We start from the raw sequence: 13,003 nt of genomic DNA, 5'->3' as shown, positions 1-13,003 counted from the left end.
CATGCATATGGCCTTTAATGAACTCTAGGGTGCATACGTTTTACAATTATAAAAAGCCCTGGAGTGGTTGACACAGCGACTGCTACCAGGGGATTGTGTTGCCCTCCCAGTCCAGAAGCATCCCGCAGTCTTTGTTGCTGAGTGACGACATCATGGCGAGCATGCCCTGCACGCTATCCTGGGTGGATAAAGTGGCCTGTGGGGGACAAACAAACACAAAAAAGAGGGAAGTCAAAGGGAATGAAGGTTACTTAAAGAATCACGTGAAGCCGGGGCCTGAATACATGGATATCATAGTGGTGCGGATGGTGGAACTCACTACCAAGCGGGAAATCAAAAGGCTGGTGTTTACCTGCAATTGTACAATTTTACATATTTATCAGTATGGATACATATGATTATTTGTTGAATTATGGCTTGCCAATCTTTTGGTTTTTTTCTAAAACAATATTGTAACAGGAGATTGGGAAAAAAAACTGGATTTGTCTCTGGATGTGGTTATGGCACTGAATATTTGTTTAGAATGTGGTATAAAAAAGGTCAAAGGTGCACTTTGCAAACATTTCCAAAATATAAACAAAAGTAACTCCTCAGAACAGTCTGAAAATAATGGGGTTTTTTCTGGTTTGCGGCTTTGTTCTCACTAACGCTGCTCGCTCTCTTCATTCACTCTCTATTTAGCTTGAGGGGGATGGGCCAACTTTGAATCTTTGTTTTTATAAACAGTAAGCGAGAATTGCTGCATAGTATACCTTTAATTAGCGATTACTCTAACCTCTACAGATACATGTGTTTAGTTGTTGATGATTCAGATGCTTTCACATGTGTAGATACTGTAGCTGTATTAATAAAGGCGGGGGGGGGGCCCACTGGGATATGCACAGGGCCTTTATTTGTGCGCTACACCCTTCCCCGTCATAGTTCTTTCATTTCTAATTTGTTCACATTACTTTCTGTACTAGTGGTGGCTGTGTTTTTTTACTGTGACCTAGCACTGTTGACTGTAACTACAGGACATACTTGCCAAGTTTGTAACAGAGAAAAAGTGAATCATCACAGCAAACAATGCAGTTTATTAACCCTGTCTGCTCTCTGACTCCACTTTTCAGTGGGCTGGGGCGGCCGTGGCTCATTGGGTAGAGAGGGTCCTGCTACGAGTCCTGTGCCGAAGTGTCCCTAAGCAAGACACTAAACCTCTAACTGCTCCCCGGGGGCTTCTCAGCAGCCCACTGCTCCCAATATGCTAGGGATGGGTTAATTAAATGCAGAGGTCAAATTTCATGTATATGTAAAAAATGTATAATGACGACTCTAAGGAAGTTTAATAACGTTTTTAGAAAACACCTGTATGACTGGTTGTTAAGAGGGCAATCAGAGGACTTTCATGCTCCTAAAAACTACAAAGATTATCTAGCAAGATTAAGACTAAAGGCAAGCCCGAATTTAATGTCCGAAATTGTCAAAAATGTTTTTGAAATATCAATCCCTAAAGTAAATGCAAGCATCAGATCCATTTTGCGGAGTAAGAGTACCCTTGTACTTATTTAAGTGAATATACTTAGATTGATACAGGGAGCCACCATGTAAAGAGTTGGGCCAGTTCAACCAGTAAGCGTGTTCACATAAAGGAATCTCAAGCAGAGAACAGACGTAGTTTGTCAAAGCAAGTGTGCTTTTTTTTTTGGTTCATACAAACCTGCTGAAAGGATCATTATGTATTAAAAAGGTGTGCAGTGCCTCTCATTAAGCTCTCCATCGCCTCACCTCTTTTCCTCCCATCTCAGTGCGGACCCAGCCAGGGTGGATTGCTGTCACCAGTATGTTGTGTCTCTTGAAGTCCTCCGATTGACAGCGAGTCACCATGTTCAGTGCTGCCTGGCAACCAACAGCAGAGGACAGAAGCTTTGTTGTTGAAAATGACACTAAATACTTCACTCTTCAGGGTAATTTACACAAGGGTACAGGTTTGTGAAGACAGATTAAAATGTCTGGTCTGGATCAGGTCTCCCAACAGACACCAAGATACAGATTGCCTGTCATGTTTTCACTGTAGCCTCCCTCCTAACCACCCCAAGGATCTAGAGTTGGTCCCTGCTGGAAATTCCTGAGCTTCTTTTTTATTTTTTTAAAGAAACCATATTACCTATTGTGAGTTTCTTTTTAAAGATTTACGTCTTAAGAAGGACCCAATGGGCTTGGAGCTGAGTGACACAGACAAAGTAGGGAAGTCAGGAGGTTTTGAGAGATGGACTAACACGATTTGGGTTTTGCTCCTTTCATGAGATTTGTTGACAAAAAGAAATTTCAGTGTTACCATTTAAATTAATGAGAGCACACAAAGTAAATATATGAAACTATATGAGAGAAAGGTTGTAATATAGGGTCAATTGCCTCGGTTTTGGGGATGATCTTATCTCATGAAAAAGAAAAAAAGAATCTTCCAGATTAAAAAACAACAAAAACAAGTTAGGATAAAGTGCTATTATTTTGTATTGTTTTATTTAAAAAATCAAATTCAGATTTTGTGATAGTCAGCAGTACCTTGCTGGCCCTATAAGGGTACATCTGCGCCCTAGCAAAGTTCTCCGGACATATCTTTATGGATCCGGCGAGCGAGGAGATGTTGATGATGGCCGACCTCCTGCAGGACATTTCATCACCTGAGACACATTGAGAGACAAATAGACTAGCATCATGACATATGAATGATAATACTAATACTACTGCTAATAACAATAATCATTTTAATTTTAATAAAAATGTATTACTGGTAATTTGCAATGAGATATAATGCATGTCTCATATGTTTCCACTTCATTACCCTCGTCCTTTACAGTTGAGTCCATCTCTGCTGCTCTCTGGAGGAGTGGAAGAAACATCTGAAGAGAGAGACAGGTGATGTGGTGTGTGTGTCAGCACAATGCATTTCATGCTGTAACTACTACAACTACTTGTGTTAAAGGTGCAAGCAGTAAGATCTGGACACAAATTTTGTTCAAAACTTTAAAAAATCCACTAACATTATCCAAACAGAATGTGAAGAGGTCACAGTGTTGATGTTATGTCAAAGACGTCTGTGTGTTGTGTTGCAGAGATGTCTAAAGAAATTAGCATTCTAACCAGCTATCCCCGGCTCCTGTCTTGTAATACCACTTGTACCTGGAGAGCAAATAGTGAGTCGCTGCAGCGTCCAGTCTGTCCTCAGTCCAACATGACAGGACCAAGATATGTGCATAACACAGATTGGATTACATCCAATAAAGAAACTGAAACAACTTATATTTTTGCCTTGCCCTGAATTTACCGATTGAATTTTTAGACCATATGTATTAACTTTTCTATGATGCACACATGTACTTACTTCATATTTTGTGTATATTTTGTGTATTCCTTTTAAAACTTTGACGTTCTGGCAACTGGCTGTAGACCATCACCTTTTCCTGTCTTCATTTGTTTTGGCCTTGAATTGTTTTACATACTGTTGCTACAGTATGTAAAACAATTGTATGTAAATTAAAGAAAAAAACCTCAAACTCCACCATGACCTCATATTTGTCCCAAATTATGTTTTCATACTCCGCCATGTTGAGACGGAAGTGACACCTCACTCAGTGACACCTCAGCAGTGTCGTATACATGATGACTGCCAACACCAGACATGCGTGAGAGTGTTTTTCCATATTTAACAGTCAACCTTTGTGGTCAGATGTTGCAAGCGATGCTGATATTTGATTCTGTCTACGTCCCTGTGTCTGTGTGCTTCTGTGACTCATCTCTGGTGGGGATGACTCCACCTACAGGTTGGGAGATTGATACACTGATGACGTGATGCGGACAAAACAATTTAGCGCTCAAAGCTCTGACGACAGTGGAGATGGTTGTGGATTTCAGAAGGACCCAAAGCCCCACCCACCCCCATCACCCTGTGTGTGACATTCCACCAGTGTCCAGGACCCTATGGCGAGCAGGAAAGATCTTGACTTACCACTTCCACCCTGGACACAGACTCTTTGAATCATTCCCCCTCTGTCAGAAGCCTACAGGTCCATCAGTTCAAAAGCGTTACACCACAAAAACATTCAGGCTCAAAGCACGGAGTGGAGCAAGACGACACCAACCTTGGCAATGAGAAATGGTCCGACCACATTGATTTCGTACACCTCCATCATGTCCTTTTTCCCGCTGGCAGAGAGCGGTGCCGGTATGCCCGGTTTGTTAATGGCGGCGTTGTTGATGAGGAGGTTCAACCCACCGGCCCCGATCTGCTTGTTCACAGCCTGGACAGCAGCTGAGATGCTGTCCTCATCCGACGTGTCTGCAGAATGCAAAATGAATATTCAGTCCACAACAATCAGCATGGAGACAAATCATTTTCCATTTGAATTGTACCATAAATTACACATGTGATGTTTGCCAATTTAAAAGATAATGTGAAAGAAAGACTGTTAAAGAAAGTCACATTTTGTTGTAAAATTGTTGAAGTATAAGACATGAATACGTAAATACGTAACTAGAAAGACAAGATGCCCAAAAGTCGTGTAAGTGGTGTCTCTCTCTGAGACTACGATGAGTACCAGGATGTACTCACACCAACAACAGTATTTGCTCATTCGCTGGATGAAACACATCCGGTAACATAACATTATATTTGTGCATGGATATAGCTTACTTAGCAAGTGAGCTACTATGACAAATCTATGACACTCTTGCAACTTTTTGGATTCACCAAAGCCTCACAGAAAAAGTAAGAGGTTTAGGATAATGATTTACAAATGTTCTTGCATGAGGCCCAGCTTTGGTTGGTTGAGTCATGCAGTCGCATAGGCTACTTTACAAAAGGTGGACGTGCTGATATGCTGGGTAAACACAGGCGTGGCGATTCACAGGGTGTGCTGCAGAAGTGTAGACTTTTATGTCCATTTAACTGCTTTAATTTAACTGCATTTGGTACGACTGTCTAACTGAATTAGCAACAACAGTACATAACTGTCCATTTTTCTGTAGTTTTTCTGTATTCTATCCTTCATGTTTCTCTGCTGCCTTGATGGAAACCCATTTGTCGCATTTCAGTAATTGGATTAAAATTCATACAAAATGATTCTTGGATGCATTTACACTTACATTTTGAAATCAGATAGTAGGGTCTTAGTCACTTCATGTGTTTTGGGTGAATTGCATACATATCATATCGAAAAGTGTAAATGCAGCCAAGAAGCATTCAAGACAGACTGAAATCTGACTGTACCAATCAATTTCTTTGAAACACTTTGTTGGCAATGAGCGCGGGAAGTAAAATATTCACAGGATTTGTCCCCTTTGGTGATGGCAACTACCTACCAGAAAGAATGTTGGCATAGTAGCTACTTTTCTGCAAACCACAGTATACTTGAACGTCAACATTTCTGAACCCAAAATCTGTTTAATTTCATATCAGCCCCGTATTGTGCTAGCAGAAAAGTATAATGCCACACTGTTAATGTTGCAAAACCATTGGTTAGGTTTAAACAACAAAACTACTTGGTTAAAGTTTGAAAAAATATCATGGTTTGTGTTATAACGTTATAACAACATTAAATTAAATCAACCGTAGTTAAATAACAGCCATTCGTAGCTAACTTTCATACGTAACGTTACGCAACAAGTGTTGATGTGTTTGGTTTCTTGCTGGACACAAACTGCGATACCTTGGATGAAAGTCCGGTGTTTGTTTGACCTGGCCAGAGATAGTGGACATTCTGTTATAATCATCATTATACCACCCAATTTTCATACCAGGTAACTTCTACCAATGTTTTTCTACATCACTTGCTCTGACTGACTGCAAGAAACATAACCTATCCCTGGTTTGCAGAAATGTACAATGCAAAAATTTCTTCCTGAACATTTCTTCCTGGCTGCTAAAGTTATAATGAAATTACACAAGGGAACGTTTTCCCCAGTTTTTCCTTCTCAATGACACCTCCTGGGCTTTGTAATATATCAACTCTGTGTATGTACACAGATATATAAGGATGTGTTGTGTTTACCTAGTTGGATTATAGAGATCTTTCCAGGATATTGAGTTGTGAGGTCTCTCAGGGCCTGAAGGGAACACATATATGGAGGGAGACATGAAGAATGAAAGATAGATGAAAAGGCGAGATTGGCAGAGACAAAGAGAGTAAGTAGCCCAAACACAACATTGACAATCACTTGGTCTCGGATGAAAACACAACAGACATTTCCTTTTGCATTTTCTTTTAGAATATACTGATATAATGCAAGCAATGATATTCTGCACTCATACTGCACTATTACCCCATTCATACTGCACTATTACCCCATTCATACTGCACTATTACCTCCATTCTGCACTATCACCTTAATTCCATTGACACATAAGGCTATGTTCATATATTTATATATATATATACTTTTGGATTCATATTTATATTGTACATAGTACCTCTGTTTGACTTTCTTTTCTTTTTAGTTGCTGTCCTAGTTTTTTTTAAATATATATTTTTTTAAATTCCTGTTTATTTGCAAATTCTGTGTATGTACGTCGAGAGCAACGAAAAACCGGAGTGAAATTCCTTGTATGTGTACGCGTACATGGCCAATAAAGCTGATTCTGATTCTGATTCTGAGTTGCAGACAAGAAACATATGGCTATACAGAATACATACTACAGGAACAATTATATATAATACATACAACATGTATACAAATACACATATTACAGTAGAAAATTGTATAATACATATAATTTAAGTCCATGTTTCTTATGTGCAAGCTGTGGATATTTTGACCACTAGTGGCGCTATGGAGCAATGTTTGGTGAGTGGGTCCCTCTTTTGTTTGTATTTGCTGCTCTGCCACATTTCTGCCAATGGATTCACACTATTCTACATATCAACAATTGGTGTCAATAACACTGCAAGACAAAGAAACACAAAGAAAGGTGCACAATATGTTTTAGGGAAAAACAATAAATGTTAAACATATTATGTTTGTGTACAGAAATCACAGGGCACTTTTAGCTTTTTACAGACCAAGGCTTGCAGTTCACCCCTGCTTCCAGTCTTTAGCTAAGCTAGGTTAAACATGTCCTGGACCTAACTCTGTACTGAACGCACAGATGAAACTGGTAACTGCCAATCACCTGGATAAGATGTTGGACTGCTCCATTAAAGCTACAGTAAAGTTGCAGAGGTGAAAACATAGGCCGTATAAAAGAAGTGGACATATTCACCGTGACGTCACCCAATGGTTTGGGGACTACGGTTTTGAAGCCTCGAGGTTGCCATTTTAGCAGTCTCCATCTTGGATTTTAGCCATCACCATCTTGTTTTTTTGGAATCAAAAGTGACACGAGAAGGAAGAACTAAGTATAACCGAATTCTAATAAGGCATTTGAGGCGACCAAAAAGGTTACAATCGACATTCGTGAACGGAAGTTATAAGACGAATACTCTTTATTTTATTGTAAATGGGAGCATAATTTACTAAATGAACAGCATGCTGAATTAAAGAAGATTTGAAACTAGAGATTGAGACCATAAACTCATGTTTACAATGTTTACTGAGGGAATAAATCAAGAGAGAATTAGAGTCATTTTCTCATAGACTTTGTGTGACAGTGGTGGGCCGTCAGGGCCTGCAAAGCCTTCTCTGCTGGCCTAAACAGAATCACAAAGTTATAGCTATTTTATAATTTTATAATTTTTCATAAATACACTACATGTATTCTAAATATTTTTCCCATAATCTTATTTTCTCATTGCACAGCTACTGTCTTCCTCAGTTGCTCTGCTTCCAGTGCAGCTTGTTTTAAGTAGAGCTTTTATCCAATCAGATTTCACCTCTATTTCTCTAGGGAAGAAGAGAGGCCCGAGGCCCGCTAGGAAGCCTTTGCAGTTTAAGTAAATGGGGACGATATTGTTGATTGTCATAGTCTTCAACCAATCAGATTTTAAGTTTGACATGTTGGGTGTATTCTTTGACATGTCAGAGCTGTCTAGGTGGCCTACAAGTACGTCAGCATTAACGTGCGGCTCAGCATTAACGTGCGATGTGATTGGTCAGTGGGCTAGCGTCACTGTTGTGAAGCTGAAGCTAGCTTACAGAAGTTAGTAGTAGTAAGATTTCAAGTTGAAAGATATGGAAGAAGTTATGACATTGACATGACATTTTTTGCGTTTTGCTTGGTGTAGCTTTGTTTTTTTAACACTCAATGGCTGAAGGAGGAGAAACGGATTTGGGAGTTACTGGCAACGCCTTTCTGGAGAAGACATATCCAGAAAAGCCAGACATCGTAGGAAAGGGTCGGCCAACCCCACGGCTAGCAGCCCTGACCCAGCCAGGAAAAGGATTTGTATGAACGGTATTCCTGACTGACAGCGTTGGAGAAGCGTTGCACATTTTATGGCTAAGAATGCGTTTTATTTGCGACTGAGCGTCTTGGTGTTTGGAGCTACGCTAGATTTGCTACCAAGGCAGCAACAAGACATATAGCACGACAGGACACTTGCAAGCTACGGTGCTTTTGAAAACTTTTGCTGAGACCCGAGTGGATCTACAACTCAACGAACACGTTCACAGGAGGACCTCTGGCTGGAACTGAACTACAGCGATGTTCTGTACAACCGCGGTATTAAACTCTTTGTAATCAAAAGAAAGGAGGATGGACTTTGTCTTTAAGTGAACAGCAGCTTTGGTAAGTGAACTGCTTTGTTTGTACATCTGCAGTAGCGTTACTACTGTGTTCATTAGTCTATCGTGTCGTTTTTATGATATGCTTAATATTGATCCCTCTGATGTGAATAATATCTGAATGGCCTTTTGCTCTTCAGTGTGAGGTGGAATACATGTTTTAGCACCGCAGTTTTGCTGGATTGATGTGTCATGCTTTGTTGTCATATACATATATGTGACTGGTTCTTGTAAGTTTGTTCTTGTCATTGTGTTAATTACATTGATTTTGACAATATGCATTGTCCGTTAATGACGCAGCATCCCGTCATGCATGTATCTGTTTTCTTTTACAAAGCAAGAATTATGGTCTGGAGAAATGGGGATTGTGTGGCGATTGCTTTAGCCCTGTTTGAATCAGTAGGGAACAGCTGCTTAAACACCTGGGGAGTTTGTAGCGTGTGTGCTGCTGTTGTTTTCCTGCTAAGCTAGTTTAGCATAGCCTTCCAGAACACACGCGCCTCAGCAGAGTACAATGTTTTTCTTCCATGGTGGACGTGTCAGACAGCACGTTGGGTGGATTGCCATGTTGAGCACAGTGGCACCACCGAAAGAACATTATATTTCCCACAATTTAAGCTTCTGCATTTTCCAAATGCACTAGTATTATTCAAACGTATTGTTCGGTTCGTAAGCCTCATACCGAATGGTTTAAAACAAATATGTGTATTGTTACACCCCTAGAAACAAATAATAACCTGTAGCGTCATAATGAGGTTATTAGGAGGTGGTTCAACTGTAGATGGACAGCACTGAAGGCCCAGGTATAAAATGCACGGCCCGCTACTGTTCTATACAATCACACTTCTCTTTGCAACCAGAGGAGTTGGCCCCTGATGGCCATTGGAAAGAATCCAAATTTTGTTTTAAAAATAAAACGCGGTTTCTCAGAGTAAAATTTCACTAATCTACTTTTTACTTTTATTTAAGTATTTTTTCACTTTTACTTGAGAAAAATGTCTTTAATGTAACAACACTTTTAGTTCCTCCTCTGTTTGAAAACATGTCAAGTTGTTGGGGGTCACTGAGGGACCTCTTGTATTGTTTCTTACAGTTTTTAATATTCTTGAACCGTAAAACCATCCAAAACCACCCACAAGTTTAGTCTCTTGACTTGCTCAACAGGGACAATCAGGAGATTCAGATTTGGACTTCATTTGTTATCCCAACGACAGCATCAGTCACTTCAGCTCCAAAGCAATGTTTCTGTGACCTTAACAAAGTACTTATTTGAAACCAAATCATGATGATTCCCTAAACCTAACCAACCTTGTGTGGTTATTGACTCAAAGCACTTGGTTAAAAAAAATAAAAGTCAACAGTGTCTTGAAGAATGAGTTAGAGCTTGCTTACTTTGTCAATTATTAACCAAACCAGTGTGTTTTAACCGCGAACCCCTCCCTACAAGTTCTGTGCAGCTTAACAATGCAACCACTTTGTGGACAAAAAATAGCCCCTGATCACAAGCCACATAGAACTAACTTTGCCCCCAAAACATCCTAGTAAAATCATGTAGTAGTATAGAAACAGAATTTTGTGGAGAGAGGGTTCCCAGGGTAATTATTGGTACAGTTTGTCAATAATGATTATAACATAAGATTGACATAAGATGCAGCTGAAAACAAACACATTGATCAAACAAAGTCAATATACCTTTCAGAGTAAGCATCATACAGCCTTCAATATTTGGTGAAACAAAGAGAACTTTGTGTAGAATTTTATGTGATACAACTTTCGAACTTTGAGAAGCTTTGACACAATATTTTGGGGAAAAGTGTCTTACCACTTGGATAAGTTGTTTTTCCAAGTTGAGTCATTCCTATCCCTTCAACACCATAGAGATAGATTATGGTTATTAAATAATTGGGCGTATTAAAAAGTAATTTTCGTCTGTGTGGGTCCAGGGTCAATACCTCAAGGAGAAGATATAAATCAATTCCAATGCTCTTCTGTCAGTAGCAGCATGTGTGTGTGTGTGTGTGTGAGTGTCTTAACAGTGAATCCGAGCACTATGACAAGCATTTATATGTAAATGTCTCACCTCAGCCCCGCTTCCCTCAGGCGCTCTGCAGCAGGCATAGATGTGAGCCTCCTCTCCTGTCCTCTCTGCCAGCTGTTTAACCAGCTCCAAACCAATGCCTCTGTTGGCCCCGGTCACTAAAATGTTGCCCTTCAGCTTCTCTGACATGTTTGCCGATTAACTGTCACACCAGAGCTGTCTGACTCTCTCTCTCTCTGCTCTCTCTGCTCTCTCTCTCTGCTCTCTCTCTCTGCTCTCTCTCTCTGCTCTCTCTCTCTCTGCTCTCTCTCTCTGCTCTCTCTCTCTGCTCTCTCTCTCTCTGCTCTCTCTCTCTGCTCTCTCTCTCTCTGCTCTCTCTCTCTGCTCTCTCTCTCTCTGCTCTCTCTCTCTCTGCTCTCTCTCTCTCTCTCTCTCTGCTCTCTCTCTGCTCTCTCTCTGCTCTCTCTCTCTCTCTCTCTGCTCTCTCTCTCTCTCTCTCTCTCTCTCTCTCTCTCTCTCCACAGTAACTGAACATGTGTGAGAGCACAGTGCTGCTGTAATGCTAGTGCGTCATGTACTTCATATAGGTGTGTCCTGCACCAGGAGACAGGACTCTTACCCTTGTGTATACACACGTGCATTTTGTCACCTTTTTAAAAAGCTGCCAGCCTCTTCCACAACGTTGGTTTTGGCTTGGCCTTTCGACAGTGCCTGTTTAGTTAAGCAATCATTTAAAAAATGTGGTCATTCAAGTTGAGCACCTTGAAATTACCACATTTTTGTGGTCACCAGCGAGAGAGAATTGGATGATGTCAAGACGGAGAATATGTGAACAGTGTGGGGTTCACAGCAGCTGCAGAAACATGAAGTTACCACACTGCCAGAAGCTAAAGAATTCTGCCTCTTCCTGTCTAACTTAGGACAGACAGATGGACAGAATGACGCTTCCTCACACAACAATCCAGCAGAGGAAAGAGCAGCGATCTTATCAAACTAAATGCTTTGTTGTTGCAATTCATTTTTGACCTAGATCAGAAAATGAGTTGCATCTAAATGGACTATTATTTAAGCAGTTAAGCAGGCTGTAATTCACTTGTATTACTTTAATTTACTTTAATATACTTACTAAAGTTATTTAAAGCTGTAACTTTTTTCATTTCAACAACAGACAAATGAGTGTGTGGTAATGTTATTGCTCATAGTGACGAACCCAAAGAGAATCATCTCCAACTCTGCAGCTCCCCTCAACCCTATGGTGCCCTTTAGCCTCTTTTAGCTTGTTGGTTTGGTTTTACAGACCACAACAAAAAGCTTGAAAGCTCTGATAAACCCACTGTACACTACCTGCTTGGCAGCAGACAGCAGACAGATAAAGTTAGAGACCAGCTGGTGGACATAAGGGAGTATTTAGCTGCTAAAGAGACGGAGATGGTGGAGACCAAAAACAGAGCTAAAAGAGAGTGAATATTGGACTTATATTTGACAGGTGGACACAAACATGACTCTCTATAATGCTAGTGTCTGCTGGATGTGTAAAACAACAGCAACAGGTTGCAGTCTTATCAACTTTATGCGTTCAATCAAAATCTCAAGTTTTTCAAAAGCAATGACTCTGTTTCCCTTTTAAAAGAGGGTTTGATAACAATCATTATCACCCCAGGTTATTTTGCAATGGAAACGTTGTTCACTACTCCTGTAAAAGGGCCGAACCTTAGATACAACTTGGCAACGGGAGATATTTCTAGTCTGCTCAGCACATAGAACCCTTCGACTTGGAGCCAGAAAGAAGCCTGAAGCAGCGAATTGGATTTTAGATAACCGCTTATGTGATACAAAGTATCAGTAAGCTCAGAGGGACAGTGTACAGCTTGTGTGTTACATGTATTTGGTCATAACCTGTTACCACTCCTGTAAAATTAGCCTAACACGCCTATCCAAGGCATACCCAAAGTAAATTGAAAGCTGTTCTTGAACCATGTGGAGTACATGCATGGTTTTGGTCTCTTTTGAAAGGTAACACTCTGAAGTTTTTTCCCCAACAGTCAGAATCACTGTAAGTGCTACTGGCATTGAGTAACAGAAGTTGGAACACACTGAAATAGAAGGTTTTTATTTCCGCCTGGATGTTTTTTGCAAGCAGATGCCTGCAGATGACTATAGCTGGGACTTATTAGTTGGAAAACACAATGGGACCGCAGCATGAAGCCTTACCTAGTCCAATATAAAATTTTATAACAATACCACAGAAAATGAATATTTTACACATGTTTT

The 13,003-nt window shown here is 40.3% G+C and overlaps 1 protein-coding gene across 1 annotated transcript; it reads right to left on the bottom strand.

The window, feature by feature from the left end:
* LOC306699261 (C-signal-like) lies at positions 1–11,217 on the bottom strand. The gene is made up of 7 exons (XM_079163822.1): positions 10,775–11,217; positions 6,027–6,081; positions 4,119–4,315; positions 2,822–2,879; positions 2,542–2,660; positions 1,765–1,875; positions 1–196 (listed from the first exon to the last, which is right to left on the bottom strand). Exons 1-7 carry the CDS (start codon positions 10,919–10,921, stop codon positions 83–85), a joined length of 801 nt encoding a protein of 266 aa, XP_079019948.1. The 5' UTR covers positions 10,922–11,217; the 3' UTR covers positions 1–82.
* Positions 11,218–13,003: the final 1,786 nt, after the last annotated feature.

Source organism: Pholis gunnellus, assembly GCF_910591455.1.
Source record: "Pholis gunnellus genome assembly, chromosome: 7".
NCBI classification, from domain to species: domain Eukaryota; kingdom Metazoa; phylum Chordata; class Actinopteri; order Perciformes; family Pholidae; genus Pholis; species Pholis gunnellus.
The sequence above is the reverse complement of the archived record's forward strand: the minus strand, read 5'-3'. Positions and strand labels throughout refer to the sequence as shown.

Excerpts from the sequence above, each read along its gene's own strand:
- LOC306699261 (XM_079163822.1), bottom strand. The coding sequence starts at position 10,921 with ATGTCAGAGAAGCTGAAGGGCAACATTTTAGTGACCGGGGCCAACAGA. Across the intron at positions 6,082-10,774 it reads CTGAGGGAAGCGGGGCTGAG|GCCCTGAGAGACCTCACAAC; the intron begins GTGAGACATTTA and ends TGTTCCCTTCAG. Across the intron at positions 2,880-4,118 it reads GACCATTTCTCATTGCCAAG|ATGTTTCTTCCACTCCTCCA; the intron begins GTTGGTGTCGTC and ends CTCTCTCTTCAG.